General features: G+C 36.9%; 1 protein-coding gene across 1 annotated transcript in view; it reads right to left on the bottom strand.

Moving 5' to 3' along the window:
* The window catches only part of LOC139180901 (uncharacterized), a 462,995-nt gene that overhangs the window by 414,793 nt on the left and 20,866 nt on the right, over positions 1 to 27,336 (bottom strand). Inside the window, exons 5-6 of the mRNA XM_070783492.1 lie at positions 22,443 to 22,566; positions 1,021 to 1,059 (exon numbers count right to left, since the gene is read on the bottom strand). Coding sequence (XP_070639593.1) covers positions 1,021 to 1,038 — 18 coding nt within the window. The 5' untranslated portion in view covers positions 1,039 to 1,059; positions 22,443 to 22,566. The remainder of the gene's footprint in view (positions 1 to 1,020; positions 1,060 to 22,442; positions 22,567 to 27,336) is intronic.

The following is a 27,336-nucleotide window of genomic DNA, read 5'->3' on the forward strand; positions in this document are numbered from 1 at the left end:
AACCAGAAAATACAGAAACTCAAAAGAATCTAAGAACTTCAGAACTCAGGAGAGAGAGGTCATATCAATGCTCAAAACTAGCTAAATGGAAACTCTTTACATTCAAATCTGGGTTCAAGGTATCAATCTTATACAATTCTAATAAGTGATTATCAAATTTTATAATTGAGTGTTTATATATCCTACCTAGGATGACAATAAATTTTTTAAACATCCATAAACTGTTAACTCATACATAAACAATTTAAGTTTATATATACAAGGAAATTTACAAATGAATCTCCCAGTGCACTTTCCATACCTGCCATGGCTAACTACATGTAACAATTCTTTCTGTTATGTTCTGTGACTGAAAATTAATAAATTAGTATCTCTTTGATGAATATATCCATATTCTAACAGTTTCTCTGTGTATTCACTTGCAAATTTTTCTCATTTGTAAGACACATCTTTAGTATCAAGGTAAATCAATCATAAGAAATTCTCTGGTAAACAGGTATACCCCCTATGAAAAATGAAAAAAAAAAAATCCTACTGTTTAATAGCTCTTACACACTAGCAAAAACACAAAATAATTAATAATAGTCCACCAATAACTTGGACATCATACACCATATCACACACACACACACAGCTTAAACAGTACAGAAGAGAAAGGATAGTGTTTCCAACTATCAGGACATCTAAAATGCCAGAGCCAAAAGAGATGAGGTCCTAAAACTTTTACAGAACAAACTTAAATGGTCTCCATGCAAAGTGAAACAATTAGCCATCCAGATGTTTCCAGCTGGGTAATTAATGTACAGAAAAGATCCCATTTGACTCAATTTTGTTCCACATTACAGGCAGCTGTTAATAGTAGCAATTCCAAAGCAATTTAGTAACTATACTTTGAATCATAAAATTATAAAGGTGAGTATATCCATCTTATCATATTCAGTTCTTAGCATTACACCAAATTATTTTTTACTTAACATTTCTCAATAGATTTTGTTGTTGCTATTACTATTATTTTCTTACCTGATCTTCTCCTTGCATAGCTTGCTCTTCAACTTTGTCCTAAAGGGGAAAAATAATTTATGAAGAAAATACAGCAAAGGAAAAGAAAATCAAAAATTTTAAAAAGAAGTTTAGCTATTAAAAAAGCAAAGATGAGTTAGTAGTAATTTCTGCATAGTGATTTTCAGTTCTACTTTTGTGGGAATTGCTTAAATGCATTAAGTAATATTATTTTAGTACAGTTATTTAATCATCTACAAATCAACCTGACTATATTTATTTGCAAGCAACATTTCTACATCTTATAAAACATTTATTTTTGTGAAATTTTGTAAATAAGGCTTTTACAATCAAACTGTTCTATCACTTAAGCTTCTGGCATCTCTCTCATTCAAGATTACTGATTCATCATCTGAAATATTAATAATATGTATATGTATTTAGTTCCCACCCCCATAACTGGAGATAAAATTCACCTGAGTCTGGAGACTTCTACTCTTGGGAATTTCATTTCTCAGAAAAGCAAACCATGATAAGAACTCTTTCTCTGGTTCAAATTCTGACTACAAAAGAAATGTTTTAAAGTAACAGTGTCCACAGGAGAGAGTAACCATGTTATCTTATAGTTAGTAAGTAATAATGAAGGAAGGGAATGGTAGGCATAGTCAGACACATGTCTTGCTATTAATAGAATGACATTTCCAGCAGCTGTCCAAATAGTTCAAATCCCCCATCACAACTGTAATGTACCTCAAAGTCAGTATAAAAATCAACCGGCTACCAATTCTTGAATGTAACTGTGAATGGACTTAAGGAACTTCCGGCTCTATAGGCTTTGTAAGTGATAAATCACCTATTGAGATATTTAACATAATTTCCCTAACCTTCAGCTTATCATGCAATCTGCTACTACAGAGCCAGATATAGTGAAATAGTTGACCATGTACTAATCTTTAAACTACACATCTATAGTCTTTATATTTAACTTTACTTTCTGTTCATAGAGCAAGAAAAAATGAGATTGTAGAAAACCAAAAATATCAAGTTATTTGAATTGTATAGTTTTAAAATTAGTTAAGATTTTTCCCTTGAAATGTTGAAGAATAGAAAGAAAGATGAACTTCAATTTTAAACATAAAACTGGTCAACCACTTGTAAAATAATGAAACTAGAACACTTTCTAACACCATACATTAAAATAAACTCAAAATGGATTAAAGACCTAAATGTAAGACCAGAAACTATAAAAATCCTAGTGGAAAACATAGGCAAAACACTCTCCAACATAAATCACAGCAGGATCCTTTATGACCCACCTCCAAGAATAATAGAAATAAAAGGAAAAATAAACAAATGGGACCTAATTAAACTTAAAAGCTTTTGCAGAACGAAGGAAACTATAAGCAAGGTGAAAAGACAGCCTTCAGAATGGGAGAAAATAATAGCAAACTAAGTAACTGTCAAAGAATCTCAAAAATACACAAACAGCTCTTGCAACTCAATTCCAGAAAAATAAACGATCCAATCAAAAATGGACCAAAGAACTAAACAGACATTTCTCCAAAGAAGACATACAGATGGCCAACAAACACATGAAAAGACGCTCAACATCACTCATTATCAGAGAAATGCAAATCAAAACCACAATGAGGTACCATCTCAGGCTGGTCAGAAAGGCTGCTATCCAAAAGTCTACATACAATAAATGCTGGAGAGGGTGTGGAAAAAAGGGAACCCTCTTACACTGTTGGTGGGAATGCAAACTAGTACAGCTGCTATGGAGAAAAGTGTGGAGATTCCTTCAAAAACTTGAAATAAACTGCCATATGACCCAGCAATCCCACTGCTGGGCATACACACTGAGGAAACCAGAACTGAAAAGAGACACGTGTACACCAATGTTCATCAATGTTTACAATAGCTAGGACATGGAAGCAATCTAGATGTCCATCAGCAGATGAATGGATAAGAAAGCTGTGGTACATATACACAATGGAATATTACCCAGCTATTAAAAGGAGTACATTTGAATCAGTTCTAATGAGGTGGATGAAACTGGAGCCTATTATACAGAGTGAAGTAAGTCAGAAAGAAAAACACCAATAAAGTATATTCATGCATATATATGGAATTTAGAAAGATGGTAACGATGACCCTATATGTGAGACAGCAAAAGAGACCCAGAGATAAAGAACAGACTTTTGGACTCTGTGGGAAAAGGCGAGGGTGGGATGATTTGAGAGAATAGCATTGAAACAAGTATATTGCCATATGTGAACTAGATAGCCAGTCCAGGTTTGATGTATGAGACAGGGAACTCAGGGCCAGTACACTGGGGTCACCCTGAGGGATGGGATGGGAATGGAGGTGGGAGGGGGATTCAGGATGGGGGACACATATACACCCATGGCTGATTCATATCAATGTATAGCAAAAACCACTAATTGTAAAGTAATTAGCCTCCAATAAAATAAATAAATTTTAAAAATAAAAAAAATAAAAAGAACCAAGTTATAGAAACTAAATAAACATATATTGGTGGTAAAGCAAAGCAAGTATTATAAAAGTTAACAAATACAAAAATTACTTGCATAAGCTCCCTTCACAGAACAGAGATTCATCCATTTGGGTGAAAAGGTTTAAGTATTTGAGTAATCAGTTTAGATCAACTTTACTATACTTATAACGAATGAAATGAAGATAGCCAAAGTGATAATGTCTTAGAGCATACTATTAGTTATCCATAAGAGTTGTATCACAGAAGGCAGAGTGAAACTATGTCTAATTTACATTCATAAACAGTCCCAATTATTTTCATATCTAGGTATTTTACCAGTACACTTAAGGATATTTCATTAATAATGTAAGCTCCACAAATGCTGCTATTGATTAGCACACATTGCTCTGGGATACTTAGTAAATTAGTTAACTGATTTTTTTCTTTTATATTTAATTTGTTTAAAGTTATTGAAATATAACTTCATTGTACTTGAAAAAAAGGAAAGAATAAAGAGCATTTTAATGAAAAATTTTGTGCATGTCAGAAAGGTTTATGTCTTCAGATGGGAGACAAATATTTTTAAATTTTATTATTAAATAAGCCCCAAAAAGGTCACTGCAGGTAAGATTAATATGAATGAGTTGTCTTGAAGCTAAGAAATGAGTTACCTGAGCTTTCCTTCTAACTGCTGAAGAGTAAGCCATCTGCTTCATCATCATTTAAATCACATTCCATTGTCATAATTTATAACCATTTTTTATAGTGGCATGGAACTAAGAGGCAAACTAAGAGGCAAAAGGAAGGCTAAAGGAAACTGTACAGTAACCTGAGGATATGAAAACACTGCTTGGCAGGCTGATTTCACTGGAATTTTTAAAGTATACTTTAAGAATTAGTTCCACCATGGAAGTAAAGGTAATCATTTTTTATTACATCCCTCTAGTCAATATTTCAAGAAGTGTCATATATGAATATTAACTTTCAGAATGTCTACTGCTCTATTCCCAGTTCCAAAGTACATGAGGTTTTATACCAGTGAGCTATAGTGGCAATAAGGAAAAAGAGCGCTTTTCTTTATCAGAATTTTCCAAATACAAGAAAATAACGCATAAAATAAACTAAAGACCCACACTTGGTGCCACTGTCTGAAAAGCTGGAGACAGGAAGTCAAAACTTATGTTTCTTATTATAGAGTGATGCATTCCCTCTCAGATGTAAGCATGAACTAGGTTTGAGGACACATTCCAAAAACAACACATAAATTATTTTTTCATGTAATAAAATGGATTACAATTGGATGCTGTGAAATGACCATCAACATTCCTTTTATTTTTAATTTTTGCAAAATTATTTCTTATGTTTTGTTAATTTTCCTAGAATAGATGATTAATTGTGAAGCCTCAGAAAGTTTCTCCAAACTCTCTAAAAGGCACTGGTAGTTAATTATGGTGATCTGTGATATTAAACGGACAAATGGAGAGTTGAAGTTCAAGTAATTCCTATTATTTCATTCCAGAAAAAGAAACTTCGCTACTGCTCTAAAGGATATAGCCCTTGATGCTCCAGAGCTGAAATTCTACTTATAATAACATCATCTTTTCATACGTTTAGTAATTATTTTCACATAACAAACTATATGAAGCCAAATTTTCATTTACTAATTGGTATAAAACCTCAATGGTTATCTTTTGAGGTATATCAAAATTAATTTACTGTGTATACACTGTCAAATGAGTATGAACATAGCTAGAATTATTCATAACATAAAAAAATCTCCTGTTTCCTTCAATACTGTTTTTACCTAGTATTGATTCTTGTAATTAAAGAGAAGATCCAATAGCAAAAATGGAAAATCCACTAAAGACAGATTTCCAATTTCATGTTTTGATGACAAATCCAGTGAATATTTTCTGACTGCATGAGGCTATACAGTTTAAAAACTTGTGATTATACATCAGCATCTGTCAGTAAGTGTTCCTTTGTCTTTCTAGAATGGATTTGAGGTGTTTTTTTAAATTAATTTATTTTAATTGGAGGCTAATTACTTTACAATATTGTAGTGGCTTTTGCCATACATCAACACGAATCAGCCATGGGTGTACACGTGTCCCACATCCTGAACCCTCCTCCCACCTTCCTCCCCATCCCATCTCGCAGAGGCCTCCCAGTGCACTGGTCCTGAGTGCCCTGTTTCATGTATCAAACCTGGACTGGCAATCTATTTCACATATGGTAATATATATGTTTCAATGCTATTCTTTCAGATCATCCCATCCTGGCCTTCTCCCACAGAGTCCAAAAGTCTGTTCTTTATCTCTGTGTCTTTTTTGCTGTCTCACATATAGGGTCATCATTATCATCTTTCTAAATTCCATATATATGCATGAATATACTGTATTGGTGTTTCTCTTTCTGACTTACTTGATTCTGTATAATAGGCTTCAGTTTCATCCACCTCATTAGAACTGATTCAAATGCACTCTTTTTAACAGCTGAGTAATATTCCATTGTGTATATGTCCACATTACAATGGAATATGTACACAGCTTTCTTATCCATTCATCTGCCAATGGATATCTGGGTTGCTTCCATGTCCTGGCTATTGTAAACAGCGCTGCGATGTGGGGTACACATGTCACTTTCAATTCTGGTTTCCTCGGTGTGTATGCCTAGCAGTGGGATTGCTGGGGTTTTTAGTCAATACAAGACAATACTATATTAACCAACAAAATATTAATACAGGAAAGTATGAAAAATCAATACTCCTTTTGTTGAATTTAAATATGCAAACCTGATGACAGTAATAGCCCATGAACAAATGGTATATTTAAGAAGGCTCAAACAAAAGTAACACAAACAAGTTTATTATATTTGGTTGACCTATATTTCCCTGTCAAACATACATCAATTTTAATGTCAGAAAATATTTTGCCTCAAAACATACTGCTCAGAATTAGTGATAAATTTTCATTTTACATCTTTTGTAACATTTAACCCTTATGACAATGTCCTCCTCATATATGTCTCCATCAGTTAAGTTCAGTCGTGTCCAACTATTTGCAACCCCATGGACTGCAGCACGCCAGGCTTCCCTGTCCATTAACAACTCCCAGAGCTTGATCCAACTCATGTCCATCGAGTTGGTGATGCCATCAAACCATGTCATCCTCTGTCACCCCTTCTCCTGCCTTCAATTTTTCCCAGCATCTGAATCTTTTCCAATGAGTCCATTCATTACATCAGGTGGCCAAAGAATTGGAGCTTCAGCTTCAGCATCCGTCCTTCCAATGAATATTCAGGACTGATTTCCTTTAGGATTGACTGGTTTGATCTCCTTGCAGTCCAAAGGACTCATAAGAGTCTTCTCTAACATATCTCCATAACTTCTAGTAATTTCCTGGTTCTTCTGATAATCTAGTCTCTTGATCCCTCTCATCCTTCTCATTCTGTCTTTTACTCCTCTGTCCTTTCACTCAGGGACTGAACTCCTGTCTCCTACACTGCAGGTAGACTCTATATCACTGAGCCACTGAGGTTTCCCAAATATGGTATAGTAGTTTATAAATGATTCCTTGCTACATAAAGTCAAACAATGTTATTAAGATTATTATCTCAAAATCTCTGAATTGAGCTTTCGGACCTCCTTCATCAACACTTCCCAAGGTTTCCACTATCACCGTATATGGTGTTAGCTTTCAAAATTAGCTCTCTTAAATTCTGATTAGAGAAACCTGATTTCTCACAAATTTGAATCCCACAAAATTGGAATACAGAGTGTGTGGGAAAATCTTTTTTTTTTTTTTTTACCATTATTTATTCTTTATTTACACTTTTTTTCAAAAATTTTACATTATATTGGAGTATAGTTGATTAACAACATGTAGTTTCAGGTGTATAGCAAAGTGATTCAATTATACACATACATGTATCTATTCTTTTTCAAATTCTTTTCCCATTTAGATTATTACAGAGTATTGAGTAGAGTTGCCTGTGATTTACATTAGGTCCTGTTTGTGATCTGTTTTAAATATAGCAGTGTGTACATGTCAATCCCAAACTCCCAATCTATCCCTCCTCTCACCCTTAACCTTGGTAACATACGCTCATTATCTAAATCCTGTAACTTTTTTTGCTTTGTAAATAAGCTTGTTTGTCTATTATTTTAGATTTTGCATATAAGCAAGATCATATATTTATCTTTCTCTGTCTGACTTCACTAAGTATGATAATCTCCAGCTCCACCGTGTTGCTGGAAATGACATTATTTAATTCTCTTTAATGGCTGAGTAATATTCCATTCTATATATGTACCCTATCATCTTTATCCATTAAACAACTGATGAACATTTAGGTTGCTTCAATGCCTTGGTTATTGTAAACAGCACTGCAATGAATACAGGGTTGCATGTACTTTTTCCAACCATGTTTTTTTTTTCCCAGATATATGCCCAGGAGTGGGATTGCTGGATCATATGGTAACTCTATTTTTAGTTTCTTAAAAACGTCCATATCATCCTCCATAGTAGTTGTACCAACTTACATTCCACCAACACTGTAGGAGGGCTCCCTTTTCTCCACACCTTCTATAGCATTTGTAGACCTTCTGATGATGACCATACTAATCGGTGTAAGTAAATATCTCTTTGTAGTTTTGATTTGCATTTCTCTAATAATTAGCAATGCTGAGGGTATTTTCACGTACTTCTTGGCCATCTGAATGTTTATTTTGTAGAAATTCCTATTTACTTTGCCCATTTATGATAGCATTTTTTTACATAGAGCTGCATGAACTGTTTATATATTTTGGAGATTGAAAGTGAAAGTGAAGTCGCTCAGTCGTGTCCGACTCTTTGCGACCCTATGGACTGTAGCCTATCAGGCTCCTCTGTCCATGGGATTTTCCAGGCAAGAGTGCTGGAGTGGATTGCCAACAACTTCTCTCATTCTGCCAGTTGTCTTTTTGTTTTGTTTATGGTTTCCTTTGCTATGCAAAAGCTTCCTTTGCATAGCAAAGGAAATTATGTCACATTTTAAAAATACTCAAAAGTTTTTGCATAGCAAAACAAATTATGTCCCATTTGTTTATTTTTTAGTCAATCTAGGAGACTGACTAAAAAAGATAATGCTACAATTTATGTCAAAGTGTGTTCTTATGTTTTCTTCCAAGAGTTTTATAGTATATAATCTTACATTTAGGTCTTTAATCCATTTTGAGTTTACTTTTGTGTGTGGTGATAAAGAATATTTTAATTTCACGTTTTTTTTACATTTAGCTGTCCAGTTTTCCCACCACCATTTATTGAAGATACTGTCTTTTCTCCATGGTATAGCTTTGTCTCCTTTCTTGTAGATTAATTGATCATAACTGTGACTATTTATTTCTGGAATTTCTATCCTGTTCAAAGATAAACATTCAGTAAAGGTAAGAAATCATCCACAGACAAAGCTAGCAGGAAAATTAATGGAAAAAGCATTAAAAATCATCTATATCCACAATATGGAGAAGGAAATGGCAACCCACTCCAGTGTTCTTGCCTGGAGAATCCCAGGGATGGGGAAGCCTGGTGGGCTGCCGTCTATGGGGTCACACAGAGTTGGACATGACTGAAGTGACTTAGCAATATCCACAATAAGGAGACATGAGATACCCATAACAATTAGTTGTAAAATATGATATCAAATACAGTAATCATGAGGGGAAGAGATTACAAATGCAAGGCCATTAAAAAACATTTGAAATTAAGAGATCAGCAACTTTAAAAATCTCCGAAAAAATATAAAAGAGCAGCATATGTATATATGATTGCTATATATTGCTAGATTACATATATATAGGACCTCAACTCCACTCACATATATTGCTATATTAAAACCTCATCAGATCAGATCAGATCAGATCAGTCGCTCAGTCATGTCCGACTCTGTGTGACCCCATGAATCACAGCACGCCAGGCCTCCCTGTCCATCACCAACTCCCAGAGTTCACTCAGACTCACGTCCATCGAGTCAGTGATGCCATCCAGCCATCTCATCCTCTGTCGTCCCCTTCTCCTCCTGCCCCCAATCCCTCCCAGCATCAGAGTCTTTTCCACTGAGTCAACTCTTCGCATGAAGTGGCCAAAGTACTGGAGTTTCAGCTTTAGCATCATTCCTTCCAAAGAAATCCCAGGGCTGATCTCCTTCAGAATGGACTGGTTGGATCTCCTTGCAGTCCAAGGGACTCTCAAGAGTCTTCTCTAACACCACAGTTCAAAAGCATCAATTCTTCAGCTCTCAGCCTTCTTCACAGTCCAACTCTCACATCCAAACATGACCACAGGAAAAACCATAGCCTTGACTAGACGAACCTTTGTTGGCAAAGTAATGTCTCTGCTTTTGAATATGCTATCTAGGTTAGTCACAACTTTCCTTCCAAGGAGTAAGCGTCTTTTAATTTCATGGCTGCAGTCACCATCTGTAGTGATAGATATACACACAGAAAGGAATCCAGCCACAGCACTAAAGATAGGTATCAAATCAAAAGAGAAGAGAACAAAAGAGGAAAGGTAAAGAAAGAAGACCTACAAAACAACCCCAAAACACTTAACAAAATGCAATAAAAATATACTTATTAAGAACTACCTTGAATGCAAATAGACTAATCCTCCAAAAGACAAAGAGCAGCTGAATGGTTACAAAAACAAGACACACACACATTTATATGCATATTCTATTTATTTAAACACATATTAAATATATATTTATATATATATATAATTATAATTATATATATAAGAATATATATAAATCTGTGGTTAAAAATCTGTGCTTCAACTGCAGGGCCCACAGGTTTGATCCCTGGTTGGGAAATTTAGATCACACGGTGTGGCAAACAACAAACAAACAAGCAAACAAAACACACACAAATGTAAAGTCAGGGAATGAAAAAAATGTAATCCATACAAATGGAAATCAAAAGAAAGTCAGAGTAGCAATTCTTATGTTACACAAAATAGACTTCAAAGAGTCTATTTGAACAGAATTCAAAGACAGTTACAGAAAACAAAGAAGGACACTATATAATGATCAGGGAATTATTCCAAGAGGAAGTTAAAACAATTTTAAATATGTATGTACTCAAAATAGGAACATCTAAATACATAAGGTAAAGGTTAATGGACATGATGGGAGAAATCAATAATAACTCAATAATAGAGCATTTGATATCCCATGTGCATCAAAGGACAGATAAGCCAGATTAAAAAAAAATGAATAAGGAAACACTGACCTTAAATGACATATATTACCAGATGGTTCTAATTGCTACACACACACACACACACACACACTAGGACAACCCATTCAAAAAAAGAAGAAAACACATTATTTTAAAGTGCAAATGGAACATTCTATAGGACAGATCACATGCTAAGCCACAAAATAAACAGCAGTGAATTTTCAAAATTTGAAATCATACCAAGCATCTTTTCCAACCATAACAGTATGAAATTAGAAAACAACTGTAAAAAAAAAAAAAAAAACTGTAAAAAACAAAAACATGTGGAGACTAAATAAAATGCTACTAAAGAACCAATGGACCACTCACGAAATTAAAAAAAAAAAAAAATACACAGAGACAAATGAAAACAAAAACATGACTATCCAAAACCTATGGGATGCATCAAAAATACTTTTAGGATGGAAGCTTATAGACATATAATCTTACCTCAGGACACAAGTAAAACCTCAAATAAAAATTTAAAATTATACCTAAAAGAACTAGAAAAAAATAAACAAAACCCAAAGCAAGTAGAATGAAACAAAACATAAAGATCAGAGCATATATGAATGAAATAGTGACAAAAACAATACAAAAGATAAACGCAACTCAAATTTGGTTATTTGAAAATATAAACAAAATTGATGAACTTTCAGCCAGACTTATCAAAAAAAAAAAAAAAGAATAAGCCAAATACATAAAATCAGAAATGAAAAAAGAGAGGTTACAACTGACCCTACAGAAATACAAAGGAACTTAAGAGTTTACCATGGACAACTGTATGTCAATAAAATCTAGAAGAAACGGAAAAATAAACAGAAATGTACAATCACCCAAGACTAAGCTAGCAAGAAACAAAAAAGATTAATATACCAAATACCAGCAGTGAAACTGATTTAGTAATTTTAAAAGTCTCAACAAAACAAAACTCCATGATCAGATGGATCTACAACAGAATTTTACCTTTCAGAGAATATAGTTAACAGCTATCCTTCTCAAACTGTTTCAAAATTTCAGAGGAATGAGTATGTCCAAACTTATCCTATGAGGCTAGCATCATCCTGATACCAACCAAACAAGTCACCAAAAAAAAAAAAATTACAGACCAACATCACTGATAAACATAGATGTAAATATTCAACAAAATATTAGCAAATCAATCCAGAAGAACATTAATAATCTCATACACCATTTTTTATCTTAGGAATGCAAGGATTTTTTTCAGTACACACAAATTGATCAATGTGATACAACATACTGAAGAATAAAACTCATTATGATCATCTTAGTAGAAATAGAAAAAGCTTTCAACAAAATTGAGCATCCATTTATGATAAAATACCCTCCATAAGGTGGGGAGGAAAAGGAACCCTCTTATACTGTTTCTGGGAATGCAAACTAGTACAGCCACTATGGAGAACAGTGTGGGGATTCCTTAAAAAACTGGAAACAGAACTGCCATATGACCCAGCAATCCCACTGCTGGGCATACACACTGAGGAAACAAGAATTGAAAGAGACATGTGTACCCCAATGTTTATCGCAGCACTGTTTACAATAGCCAGGACATGGAAGCAACCTAGATGTCCATCAGCAGATGAATGGATAAGAAAGCTGTGGTACATACACACAATGGAATATTGCTCAGCTATTAAAAAGAATGCATTTGAATCAGATCTAATGAGGTGGATGAAACTGGAGCCTATTATACAGAGCAAAGTAAGTCAGAAAGAAAAACACCAATACAGTATATTCACCCACATATATGGAATTTAGAATGATAGTAATGATGACCCTATATGCCACAGAGCAAAAGAGACACAGATGTTAAGAACAGACTTTTGGACTCTGTGGGAGAGGGCGAGGGTGGAATGATTTGAGAGAATAGCATTGAAACATGAATATTATATGTGAAACTGATTGCCAGTCCAGGTTCAATATATGAGACACGGTTCTCAGTGCTGGTACATTGGGATGACCCTGAGGAATGGGATGAGGAGGGAGGTGGAAGGGAGGGTCAGGATGGGGAACACATGTACACCCATGGCTAATTCATCTGAATGTATGGCAAAAATCACTACAATATTGTAAAGTACTTAGCCTCCAATTAAAATTTTTAAAACAAGAAAAGGAAAAAAAGAGAAAATAATCTCCAGAAAGTGAGCACAGAGGAAGCATATCTCAACATAATAAAGGCCATATATAACAAAACTACACATAACATCATTCTTTACACATAACATCATTCTTAACAATGAAAAGCTGAAAGCATTTCCTCTTAAATCAGGAACAAGACAAGGATGCTAAATCTCACCACTTTGAATCAACATACTATTGGAAGTTCTAGTCAAATTGAATAAGAAAAATAAATAAAAGAAATCTCAATCAGCAAGGAAAAACTGAAACTGACAGTTTGCAAAAAACATGATACTACATGTAGAATATCTTAAAGACACCACCAGAAAACTATTAGAGCTCATTAAGAAATTCAGGAAAGTTGTAACATACAAAATTAATATAGAGAACTCTGTTGCATTCCTATACACTAACAAACAATCAAAATATGAAATTAAGGAAACAATCCTATTTATTATACCAGCAAAAAGAATTAAATATCTTGGGATAAACCTACTTAAGGAAGTAAAAATCTGCACTTGGAAAACTATAAGACACAAGTGAAAGTAACTGAAGATGACACAAACAGAAACAAAGCTATCTTGTGTTCTTGGTTTGGAAGATTTAATATACTACCCAAGGCAATCTACAGATTTAGTGCAAACCCTATCAAAATATCAGAGGCATTTTTCATAGAATTAGAGAAAATTATTTTAAAATTTATATGGAAATACAAAAAAAAAACTTAAATACCCAAAGCAATCTTGAGAAAGAACAGAGCTGAACTCCCTGACTTCATAGCTACATTAAACAAAACAGTATCATACTGGCACAAAAACAGACAAATAGACCAAGAGAACAGATCAGAGAATCCAGAAACAAGTCAACTAACTGAACATCAATTAACCTATCACAAAGGAGACAAGAATATACCACAGGTGAAAAAAATCTTCAATAAGCAGTGCTGTAAAAACTGGACAGAATCATGTAGAACAATGTATTTAAAATATCTTCTAACATCATATACAAAAATAAAATAATATCAAGTGGATTAAAGACCAAAATGTTAACATAAAATTTCAACAGGACAAAGGCAGGACACTCTCTGACATAAGTCATAAAATAATTTTTTATCTGTTTCTAAAAGCTTTTACAGAGCAAAGCAAAGCATTAGCAAAAACAAAAAACAATGTACTGAATGGAGGAAATATTTTCAGATTACATGACTGATAAGAATTATTACCAAAAATACATCAACAGCTCATAAATTTAAATATCAAAAAATAAAAATGGGCAGGAGAATTGAGCTTCCTTGGTGCTTCAAACAGTAAAGAATCTACCTGCAATGTTGGAGACCCAGGTTCGAGCCCTGGATTGGGAAGATCCTCTGCAGGAGGGCATGGCAACCCACTCCAGTATTCTTGCCTGGAGAATCCCCATGGACAGAGGAGCCTTGAAGGCTACAGTCCATGGGGCTGGAGAGTGGGACAGGACTGACCGACTAAGCACAGAAGAACTGAATAGACACTTTTCCAAACACGACATGAAAATGGCCAAAAGGCACATGAAAATGATCAATGTCACTATTATCAGGCAAATGTAAATCAAAACCACAATGAGATATTCCCTCAAAACAGTCAGAATAGATATGATAAACACATATACAACCCCACACACACACCTCTGGACAGATCAACTAAACAGAAAATTAACAAGGAAACACAACTTTCAATGATACAATATTCCAGATAGACCTAATTAATATCTATAGGACATTTCACACCAAAACAAGGAATTTCATCTTTTTCTCAAGTGGATAAGGAGCATTCTCCAGGATAGATCACATCCTGGGCTGTAAATCTAGTCTTGGTAAATTCAAAAAAATTGAAATCATCTCAAGCCTCTTTTCTGATCACAGGGCCTCTTTTCCCTGGAAAAAAACTATTACAAATACAAACATATGGAGGCTAAACAACACACTTCTGAATAACTGACAAATCACAGAAGAAATAAAAAAAAATCTAAATATGCATAGAAATGAATGAAAATGAAACACAACAACCCAAAACCTATGAGATTCAGTAAAGGCAGTGCTAAAGGGAAGGTTCATAGCAATACAAATTTACCTCAAGAAACAAGAGAAAACCAAATAAATAACCTAACTCTACACCTAAAGAAACTAGAAAAAGATGAAATGAAGAACCCCATGGTTAGTAGAAGGAAAGAAATCATAAAAATTAGGGCAGAAATAAATGAAAAAGAACCAAAGAAGACCATAGAAAAAATCAACAAGCTAAAAGCTGGTTGTTTGAGAAGATAAATAAAATAGACAAACCATTAGCCAGACTTGTCAGGAAAGAAAGGGAGAAGAATCAAACCAACCAAACTAGAAAGGAAAATGGAGAAACCACAACAGACAACACAGAAATACAAAGAATCATAAGAGACTACTATCAGAAATTATATGCCAATAAAATGAACACCTTGGAAAAAATGGACAAATTCTTAGAAAAGTATAACTTTCCAAAACTGAACCAGGAAGAAATGCAAAATCTTAACAGACACAGCACAAGCACAGAAATAGAATCAGAAATCTTCCAACAAACAAAAGCCCAGGACCAGATGGCTTCACAGGTGAATTCTACCAAAAATTTAGAGAAGAGCTAACACCTATCCTATTCAAACTCTTCCAGAAAATTGCAGAAGAAGGCAAACTCCCAAGCTCATTCTATGAGGCCACCAGCACCCAAATACCAAAACCTGACAAAGATGCCACAAAACAAGAAAACTACAGGCCAATATCACTGATGAACATAGATGCAAAAATCCTCAACAAAATTCTAGTAAACAGAATCCAACAACATATTTAAAAGAGCATACATCATAACCAAGTGGGCTTTATCCCAGGGATGCAAGGATTCTTCAATATTCACAAATCAATCAATGTGATACACCACATTAACAAATTGAAAGATAAACACCATATGATTATCTCAATAGATGCAAAGAAAGCCTTTGACAAAATTCAACATCCATTTATGATAAAAACCCTCCAGAAAGCAGGAATAGAAGGAAAAAGAACATAATAAAAGCCATACATGATAAATGTACAGTAAACATTATCCTCAATGGAGAAAAATTGAAAGCATTTCCCCTAAAGTCAGGAACAAGATACGGATGCCCACTTTCACCACTACCATTCAACATAGTTTTGGAAGTTTTAGCCACAGCAATCAGAGAAGAAAAAGAAATAAAAGGAATCCAGATTGGAAAAGAAGAAATAAAACTCTCACTGATTGCAGATGACATGATCCTCTACATAGAAAAACCTAGACTCCAACAGAGAATTACTAGAGCTAATCAGTCAGTATAGTAAAGTTGCAGGATATAAAATTAACACACAGAAATCCCTTGCAGTCCTATACACTAACAATGAGAAAACAGAAAGAGAAATTAGGGAAACAATTCCATTCACCATTGCAAAAAAAAAATAAAAAATACTTAGGAAAAAAATCTACCTAAGAAGCAGAGTACATAATGAGAAATGCTGGGCTGGAGGAAGCACAAGCTGGAATCAAAATTGCTGGGAGAAATATCAATAACCTCAGATATGCAGATGACACCACCCTTATGGCAGAAAGTGAAGAACTAAAGAGCCTCTTGATGAAAGTGAAAGAGGAGAGCGAAAAAGTTGGCTTAAAGCTCAACATTAAGAAAACTAAGATCATGGAATCCAGTCCCATCAATTCACGGCAAATAAATGGGGAAACTGTGGAAACAGTGGCTGACTTTATTTTTCTTGGCTCCAAAATCACTGCAGATGGTGACTGCAGCCATGTAATAAAAAGATGCTTACTCCTTAGACGGAAAGTTATGACCAACCTAGATAACATGTTAAAAAGCAGAGACATTACTTTGCTAACAAAGGTGCGACTAGTCAAGGCTATTGTTTTTCCAGTGGTCATGTATAGATGTGAGAGTTGGACTATAAAGAAAACTGAGCGCCAAAGAATTGATGCTCTTGAATTGTGGTGTTGGAGAAGACTCTTGAGAGTCCCTTGGACTGCAAGGAGATCCAACCAGTCCATCCTAAAGGAGATCAGTCCTGGGTGTTCACTGGAATGACTGATGTTGAAGCTGAAACTCCAATACTTTGGGCACCTGATGTGAAGAGCTGACTCATTTGAAAAGACCTTGATGCTGGGAAAATTGAGGGCAGGAGGAGTAGGGGACGACAGAGGATGAGATGGTTGGATGGCATCACCAAATCGATGGACATGGGTTTGGGTGAACTCCGGGAGCTGGTGATGGACAGGAAGGCCTGGCATGCTGTGGTTCATGGGGCTGCAAAGAGTTGGACACGACTGAGCAACTGAACTGAACTGAACTGAAGGAATCAAAGGACCTATATATAGAAAACTATAAAACACTGGTGAAAGAAATCATAGATGACACAAATAGATGGAAAAATATACCATGTTTATGGATTGGATGCATCGATATATTGAAAATGAGTATACTACCCAAAGCAATCTATAGATTCAATGCAATCCCTATCAAACTCCCAATGGTATTTTTCACAGAACTAGAACAAATAATTTCACAATCTGTATGGAAATACAAAAAAAGCCTCAAATATCCAAAGCAATCTTGAGAAAGAATAATGGAACTGGAGGAATCAACCTGCCAGACTTAAAGACTATACTACAAAGCTACAGTCATCAAGGCAGTATGGTATTGGCACAAAGACAGAAACATAGATCAATGGAAAATCGAAAGCCCAGATATAAATCCGCACACCTATGGACACCTTATCTTTGACAAAGGAGGCCAGAATATACAAAGGAGAAAAGACAATCTCTTTAACAAGTGGTGCTGGGAATACTAATTCACCACTTGTAAAAGAATGAAACTAGGACACTTTCTAATATCATACACAAAAATAAACTCAAAATGGATTAAAAATCTAAATGTAAGACCAGAAACTATAAAACTCCTTGAGGAAAACATAGGCAAAAACCTCTCTGACAAAAATCACAGCAGGATCCTCTATGAGCCACCTCCCAGAGTAATGGAAATAAAAGCAAAAATAAACAAATGGGACCTAAATAAACTTAACAGCTTTTGCAAAATGAAGGAAACTAAGCAACTTGAAAAGGCAGCCTTCAGAATGGGAGAAAATAATAGCAAATGAAGCAACTGACAAACAACTAATCTCAAAAATATACAAGCAACTCCTGCAGCCCAATTTCAGAAAAATAAATGATCCAATCAAAAAACGGGCCAAAGAACTAAACAGACATTTCTCCAAAGACAACATACAGATGGCTAACAAACACATGAAAAGATGCTCAATATCACTCATTATCAGAGAAATGCAAATCAAAATCACAATGAGGTACCATCACACATCAGTCAGATTGCCTGCTATCAAAAAGTCTACAAACAATAAATGCTGGAGAGGGTGCAGAGAAAAGGGAACCCTCTTACATTGTTGGTGGAAACACAAACTAGTATAGCTACTTTAGAGAACAGTGTGGGGATTCCTTAAAAAACTGGAAACAGAACTGCCATACGACCCAGCAATCCCACTGCTGGGCATACACACTGAGGAAACAAGAATTGAAAGAGACATGTGTATCCCAATGTTAATCACAGCACTGTTTACAATAGCCAGGACATGGAAGAAACTTAGATGTCCATCTGCAGATGAATGGATAAGAAAGCTGTGGTACGTATGTACAATGGAATATTACTCAGGTATTAAAAAAATGCATTTAAATCAGTTCTAATGAGGTGGATGAAACTGGAGCCTGCTATACAGAATTAAGCAAGTAGGAAGAGAAACACCAATACACTATATTCACCCATATATTCGGAATTTAGAATGATGGTAATCATGACCCTATATGTGAGACAGTGGAAGAGACACAGATGTTAAGAACAGACTTTTGGACTCTGTGGGAGAAGGCAAGGGTGGGATGATTTGAGAGAATATCATTGAAACATGTATATTATCATCTGTGAAATAGATCAGTCCAGGTTCAATGCATGAGACAGGGTGCTCAGGGTTGGTGCACTGGGATGACCCTGAGAGATGGGATGGGGAGGAAGGTTGGAAGGATTTCAGGATGGGGAACACATGTACACCCATGGATGATTCATGTCAATGTATGGCAATAACTACTACAATATTTTAAAGTAATTCACCTCCACTTAAAATAAATTAATTAAAGAAAAGATTAAGAGATACAAACCACTATGTATAAAATAGCTACAAATGTGTATTGTATTACAAAGGGGATATAGCTAGTAGTCCATAACGACTACAAATTGAGTGCAAACTTTAAAAATTGTAAATCACTGTACCATACACTTGTAATCTATAATACTGTACATCAACTATATTTCAACATAAATCTTTTAAAATTGCTTTAGAAGCAGGGGAATAAGAACGTGAGGAGTCTGAAAAATCATCAGATAATAAGAGAAAGGAAAGGGAAAGAATGATTATGTCTTACTGAAAATTCAAGTTGTCTTTACAAAGTTGTTGTCTTTACAATGTTAAGTTAGTTTCTATTGTCCATTAACTAACACAACATTGTAAGGCAATTATACTTCAATAAAATTAATTTTTAAAAAGAGAAAAGAAAAATAAAGAATATTGGAATGAATGTGCAAAAATAAAGTACCATGTTAAAAAATCAAAAATAAACACACACACAAATAACAATGTTAGATAGGGTATGGAGAAAAGCAACCCTGTACACTATTGGTGGGAATGCAAGTTTCTGTAGCCACTTTGGAAAACAGTACAGGCATTCCTTAATCAAGTACAAATATACCTACCATATGACCTACAATACCAATCCTGGGTATGTATTATATTCAAAAAAAAACACTAATTTTAAAAGATACATGTATCCTAATGTTCACAGCAACATCGTTTACAACTGCCAAGATGTGGTAGCAACCTAAGTATCCATCACCAAATTACTCAATAAAGAAAATGTGGTATAAATATACAATGTAATAGTACTCAGCCATAAAAAATAAGGAATTATTGCCATTGGAAGCAACATGGATGGACTTTGAGACTATTATGCTAAGTTAAGTAAGACAGAGAAAGGCAAATATTCTATATCATACATATGTGAAATCTAAAAATTACTACAGAATATAATTTTGTGAATATAATGAAAAGGAAACAAACTCACAGATAAATAGAGAACAAACTAATGGTCACCAGAGAGAAAAGGCAAGAAGAATATACGTATAGTGAACTAAGAGGTACAAACTATTATGTGTAAAATAAGCTACAAGGATATATTGTACAACACAGTGAATACAGCCACTATTCCATAACGACCATCAAAGGAATATAACATTTAAAAATTGAATCACTATACTGCACACCTGTAAACTACATATTTTTCATCAACTGTACATCAGTAAAAAAAAAATACCAAAACAGTCTTAGGAAAAGATATTGGGAGACTGATTGGATTTTAAGATGCCTTTTCAACATGCAAGAGTCTCACTTCAGACCTAAAAACACATGCAGAATGAAAGTGAGGAGATGGAAAAAGTTATTCCATGCAAACAGAAACAACAGATGACCAGTGCAAGTTCAATGCATGAAGCAGGTCACCCAAAGCTGGAGCTCTGGAACAATCCAGAGGGCTAGGGTAGTGAGAGAGGTGGGAGGGGAAGTTCAGGATCGGGGGACACATGTATATCTGTGGCCAATTCATGTTGATATATGGCAAAAACCATCACAATGTTGTAATTATCTGCCAATCAAAATAAATTAATTTAAAAAAAGAAAGTGGGGTAGTAATATTCTTATCAGACAAAATAGACTTAAAAACAAAGTCTATAACAAAAGACAAAGAAAGGCATTTTACAATGATAAAGATTTCAGTACAAGAAGATGTTAAACTCATTAATATATAAGCACGTAATACAGGAGCACTTAAGTACATGTAATAAATATTATCAGACAGAGAGAGAAAATGACAATAATGAAATAACAGTAGAGGATTTTAAGACCCCAGTGACTTCAATGGACAAATGACCCAGAGAGAAAAACAAAAAGGCAACAGTATTCTTAAATGACACAACAGACCAGCTAGACTTAATAGATATCTATAGGACACTATATCCAGAAACAGCAGAGTACACATTCTTTTCAAGCACGTGAAGACAGAAATTGACTATAGGAAGGAAAACAGAAAAAGAACAAATCTGTGGAGACACATTACAAAATAATATTTGGTCAATAATTAAACCAAAGAGGAAATTAGAAAGTATCTTTAAACAAATGAAAGTGGAAACACATCTTTCCAAAATCTATGGGATGCATCAAAACCAATTCTAAGAGGGAAGTTTATAATGAAACAGACCTTCCTCAAGAAATAAAAATCTCAAAAACTCAACCTAACCTACTACCTAAAATTAGAAAAAGAAGGAGTGGGCAGGACAAATTGACAGAGTAGCACTAAAACATGTACATTACCATATGAAAAACAGATAGCTAATGGAAACTTGCTGTATAACATAGAGAGCCCAACCTGGTTTTCTGTGACAATCTAAAGGGGTGGGATGGCAAGAGTGGGAAGGAGGTGTGCTGTGCTTAGTCGCTCAGTCATATCTGACTCTTTGCAACCCTATAGATGGTAGGTTCCTCTATAGGTGGAAGGAACCCACCAGGTTCCTCCGTCCACAGGGATTCTCCAGGCAAGAATACTGGAGTGGGCTGCCATGCCCTACACCAGGGTATCTTCCCAACTTAGGGACTGAAACCAGGTCTCCCACATTGCAGGTGGATTCTTTACCATCTGAGCCACCAAGGAAACCCCCTCAGGAGGGAGGGGGATATATGTATACTTATGCCTGATTCACATTATTATATGGCAGAAACTAATACATCATGGCAAAGCAATTATCCTCCAATTAAAAATAAAAAATAAATTTACAAAATTAGAAAAAGGATAAAAAACAAAACCCAAGTCAGAAGTAATGAAATAATAAAAATGAGAGTATAAATAACTTATTTCTTATTAAAAAAAATCAATGAAATTCAGAACTGGATTTTTGAAAAGGTAGAAAATTTGATAAACAGCATCATCAAGAAGAGAGGATGCAAATGAACAAAATGCAAAAAGAAAGAGTAGAAATAACAATTGATAAGAGATACAAAAAAATCATAAGAGGGGGCAGTCCCAAGATGGCAGACGAATAGGACAGGGAGATCACTGTCTCTCACACAAACTCATCAAAAGATCATTTGAATGTTGAGCAACTTCCACAAAGCAATTTCTGAATGCTGGCGGAGGACACCAAGCACCCAGAAAGGCAGCCTCCTTGAAAGGAGGTAGGACAAAATATAAAAGACAAAAACAGAGACAAAAGATTTAGGGATGGAGATCCATCCTGGGGAGGGACTCATGAAGGAGGAGCAGTTTCCACGCAGTTTGTCTGTGGGGAGTTTTGGAATCTCAGAGGGGAACATAACTGGGAGAAAAAGAAAAAGAAAAAAAAAAAAAAAAAACAGAATATGCGACTTACCGCAACCACTAGTGGAGACGGAGAGGTGGCACAGAGGCTCACATCAGACACCAGTTACTGGGGGCTGGGCACAGAGGCATGGGCTGCATCAACAGTCCTGAGGGTAAAGACTGAGCGAGAACACCTGGAAGACAATTGGAGGGAGATAATGTGAGATAGCAACCCAAACCGTGGGATCACCAGAGAAACGAAAAAAAAGAAAAAAAAAGAGATAGAGACTTTCCAAAGAAGAGCAAGCCAGCTGCAGTATAGTGAGAGGATAACAGGCAGGAAGGCCAGGGGTCTCCAAACGGAGGAAATAGGCTGCAAGTGTCAAACATTTTTATCTCTCTTAAGCGGAAGGAGGAAACAAACTAGCCATATTTTTAGCCATATTTTTTTCCTCTCTATACAAATTTAAAAGGAGATTTCTCTTAAAATACTATGTTGCCATAACAAAACCTGGTTTCACCTGAAGTTAACTATTCTCAAACCTTGAGTTAACCAATGCATTTTTCTTATGGAAATGTTTGTCTTAAGCTATGATAATATACTATGCATTTACCCCAAACTCTGTCTTCAAGTCGGTTCCGCCTAATGGCTCAGAACCTACTTGACAAACCAGTATGTTATACTCAGATATTATTCCCCTAATCTATGTAAACAAAACTACTTATATGGTAATCTGCCCTTCTACAAGATTCAAGTCAATCGTTTTATGGCAAGGGATGAATCATCTGGTGCCAAGATTATCCCAAAATGCATCTTATGGATGAGGGGCTTGGTGCCATTCTGAGTTTTAAGGCATTCCTTTCTTTCATTGGAGAAGGAAATGGCAACCCACTCCAGTGTTCTTGCCTGGAGAATCCCAGGGACGGAGGAGCCTGGTCGGCTGCAGTCCATGGGGTCACGAAGAGTTAGACAGGACTGAGCAACTTCACTTTCACTTTTCACTTTCACGCACTGGAGAAGGAAATGGCAACCCACTCCAGTGTTCTTGCCTGGAGAATCCCAGGGATGGGGAAGCCTGGTGGGCTGCCATCTATGGGGTCACACAGAGTCGGACATGACTGAAGTGACTTAGTAGTAGTAGTAGTAGTAGTGACTATATACAGAGAAGGCACTGGCGACCCACTCCAGTACTCTTGCCTGGAAAATTCCATGGGTGGAGGAGCCTGGTAGGCTGCAGTCCATGGGGTCGCTGAGAGTCAGACACGACTGAGCGACTTCACTTTTACTTTTCACTTTCATGCATTGGAGAAGGAAATGGCAACCCACTCCAGTGTTCTTGCCTGGAGAATCCCAGGGACGGGAGCCTCGTGGGCTGCCGTCTATGAGGTCGCACAGAGTCAGACATGACTGAAGCAACTTAGCAGCAGCAGTGCCTATATAATATCTAGCTGAAGACTAGCAGGGGGGTACTCTTTCTGCCTCCTTCTGATGTCTATGTCAGAAGCTTTCTCTATCTCCTTTATACTTTATTACACAAAACTCTGAGCAAACAAGCCTCGTCTCTGGCCCCGGATTGAATTCCTCTCCTCCAGAGACCAAGAAATCCCAGCGTCTTTTCATCAGCAACAACCTTTCAATACAGTCCTCCCTCCTCAGAGACAGAGAGGCAGGCGTGCAACAACCAGAGACTGAAGGCAAGGGGCTGCTGCAATCTCGGCCCCAGAGACTACATCGTTCACCAAACAGCAAGCAGGCTCTCAGTTGCTAACCACATCTTCCTGGCATCCTGGATGGTTAACATCCACCAGGTGTTTCACAGCCTGAGATCAGCTCCCAAGAGGAGACACAAGGCACACCTGGGGCTGTGCTCTTGCAGTGCACCAGAAAACTAAGAAGCCAGGACCAGGGAGGTGAATAAGACATATAATCCACCTGGAAGAGTGCACTCACCAAGCACCCAGTCACCTGAGTTGCTCAGACCTGGGAAGGGCACAAAACAAACAGCCCATCTGGGTCTGTGTCCTTGCGGAGCAGCCGAGAACCTGAGCAGCTTAGACATGGGAAATGTACAAAACACACAGCCCCCTTGGACAGTGCCCTTGCAGAGCAGCCTGGAGCCTGAGCAGTGTAGACCCAAGAAGCACATGCCGCCTTGGGCTGTGGCAAATCCAGTGGGGTCCATCCACTGCAAGCACACCCTACACATGCAAGTGGTATTTGTTTGCAGTGTTCCTCACTCACCACAATACACCTTTACAACTGAGCCTAAATAAGTGGTCACCTTCACCCACTTGTATCAGGGCACAAATTAGACACTGAAGAGACTTGCAAACAGAGGAAGGCAAAATAAAGAGGAAACAGCTCTGGAAGTGACAGGTGCAACAGATTAAAACCCCGCAGTTAATACTGACTGTGCATTTGAGGGGCACCTATAGACCTTGAGAAAGAGAAGGCAATGGCACCCTACTCCAGTACTCTTGTGTGGAAAATCCCATGGGCAGAGGAACCCGGTGGGCTGCAGTCCATGGGGTTGCTATGAGTCGGACAGGACTGAGCGATGTCACTTTCACTTTTCACTTTCATGCACTGGAGAAGGAAATGGCAACCCACTCCAGTGTTCTTGCCTGTAGAATCCCAGGGACAGGGGAGCCTGGTGGGCTGCCATCTATGGGACTGCACAGAGTCAGACATGACTGAAGCAACTTAGCAGTAGCAGCATAGACCTTAAGACCAAGTACAAGCTGGAACAAGGGACTATCTGACACTGAACTGACCCCACACTGCCCACAACAGCTCCAGAGAAATTCCTAGATATATTTTCACTATTGTCACTTTTTATTATTTTTTTTAATTTAGGTCTTTATTACTCCTTTAAGTTTCATTTTTATAGCCTACTATTACCTTTCAAAAAAAGACCTTATTTTAAAAAAATTCCATATATATTTTTAATTTTTGTGATTGATTTTTTTTTATATCATAGTTTTGAGAAGCTAACCTCTATTCTAGGTTTTTAATTGCTTTTGGTATTTGTTATAAATTTTGTACCTTTAGGAATGTAATCTTCAGTATCCATTTTCACTTAGGTATTTTGATTACTGGCTTGACTGTACTCTCCCCTTCTGACTCTTCCTTTTCTTCTCCAGGTCGCTGCCATCTCCTTCCTCCCTCTTCTATTCTCTACATAACACTGTGAATCTCTCCAGGTGTTCTGGGCTTGGAGAGCACTTAGGGAATTCATTACTGGCTAAATCACTCTTTCCACTTTTGACTCCCCCTTTTCCACTCCTGGTCAAATTTATCTCCCTCCTCCCTCTTCTCTTCTCTATATAACTCTGTGAATCTCTCTGGGTGTTCCTCTCTCAATGTAACTGTTTCAAGATTAAGCTAGGGGTTTTATCTTCTTTGCCGTATGTATGGAGAAGTCTTGAGGCTGCTGTAAGAAAAGGACCAGAAGCCAGGAGCAGGCGTCTTAACTTCAAAACTTTAGAACAACAAAGAATTCCTGACTCCAGGGAACATTAATAGCAAAGAGCTCACCCAAAACTCTCCATACCTCCATTGAAACCAAGGTCCACCCAAGAGCCAACAAGGTCCACTGCAAGATACACCATGCTAATTCTGCCGCAAAACAGGAACACAGCCCTAAGCATTAAAAGACAGGCTCTCCAAAGCCAGGCCAAATCCATAAACACCACAAAACTCACTACTGGACACATCATTGCACTCCAGAGAGAAGAGATACAGCTCCACCAAACAGAACACAGACACAAGCTCCCCCAACCAGGAAACCTTGACAATCCATTAGTCTAATCCCACCCACAGGGAGAGGACTCCACAATTAAGAGGAACCACAAACTTCCAGCCTACAGAAAGGGCATCCCAAACACAGCAATCTAAACAAAATAAAAAGGCAGAGAAACATTCAGAAGGTGAAGGAACATGATAAAAACCCACCAAACTGGGGCAGTCCTAAGATGGCAGAGGAATAGGACAGGGAGACCACTTTCTCCCCCACAAATTCATCAAAAGAACACTTGAACGCTGAGTAAATTGCACAAAACAACTTCTGAATGCTGGCAGAGGACATCAGACGCCCAGAAAAGCAGCCCATTGTCTTCAAAAACAGGTAGGAAAAAATATAAAAGATAAAAAGAAAGACAAAAGAGGTAGGGATGGAGCTCCATAGCGGGAAGGGAGTCTTAAAAAAGAGATAAGTTTCCAAACACCAGGAAACACTCTCACTGCCAAGTCTGTGGCGAGCCTTGGAACCACAGAGGGCAACATAACCAGGAGGAAAAATAAATAAATAATTAAAACCCACAGATTATGTGCCCAACGGTAACTCCCCCAGTAGAGAAGCAGTGCAGACGCCTGCATCCGCCACTAGCAAGTGGGGGCTGGGCAGGGAGGTGCGGGCAGCATTGCTTAGAGTAAGGACTGGGCCTGAACGCCCCGAGGGCAATCTGAGGAAACTAACTTGGGAAACCAAACCAGACTGTGGGATAGTTACCACTTGAAAAGCCCTAACCTAAAACACTGCCAGGCCCGCTCACAAAACAAAGGACTGAGCAGAGCTAGCTGGCTGCAGGCTGGACCATCCCCCTCCAGTGACAGGCAGGTGAGGGCAGCCAGAGCCAGAAGGGGGCAATTGCAGCACCAGAGAGGCATTATCTACCAAACTGCAATCAGGCTTCATTGCTAACCAAGACTTCTTGGGATTCTGGACGGTCAACATCCGCCTGAGATGGTGCGCAGGTTGTATACCCAGAAAACCGAGCAGCAAGGACAGGAGAGGTGATAAGCAGCAGTGAATGCACTTGCCAAACACCTGGTCACCTGAGCTTGGACCTGGGAAGGGCACAAAACGCAGAACCAACCGAGTCTGTGCCTCTGAGGACTACCTGAGTACCTGAACTTGAGTGGCTTAGACCTGCGAAGTACATACAACCCAGGGCCAGCCTCA

This window comes from Bos indicus, chromosome X (genome assembly GCF_029378745.1).
Source record: "Bos indicus isolate NIAB-ARS_2022 breed Sahiwal x Tharparkar chromosome X, NIAB-ARS_B.indTharparkar_mat_pri_1.0, whole genome shotgun sequence".
NCBI classification, from domain to species: Eukaryota; Metazoa; Chordata; class Mammalia; order Artiodactyla; family Bovidae; genus Bos; species Bos indicus.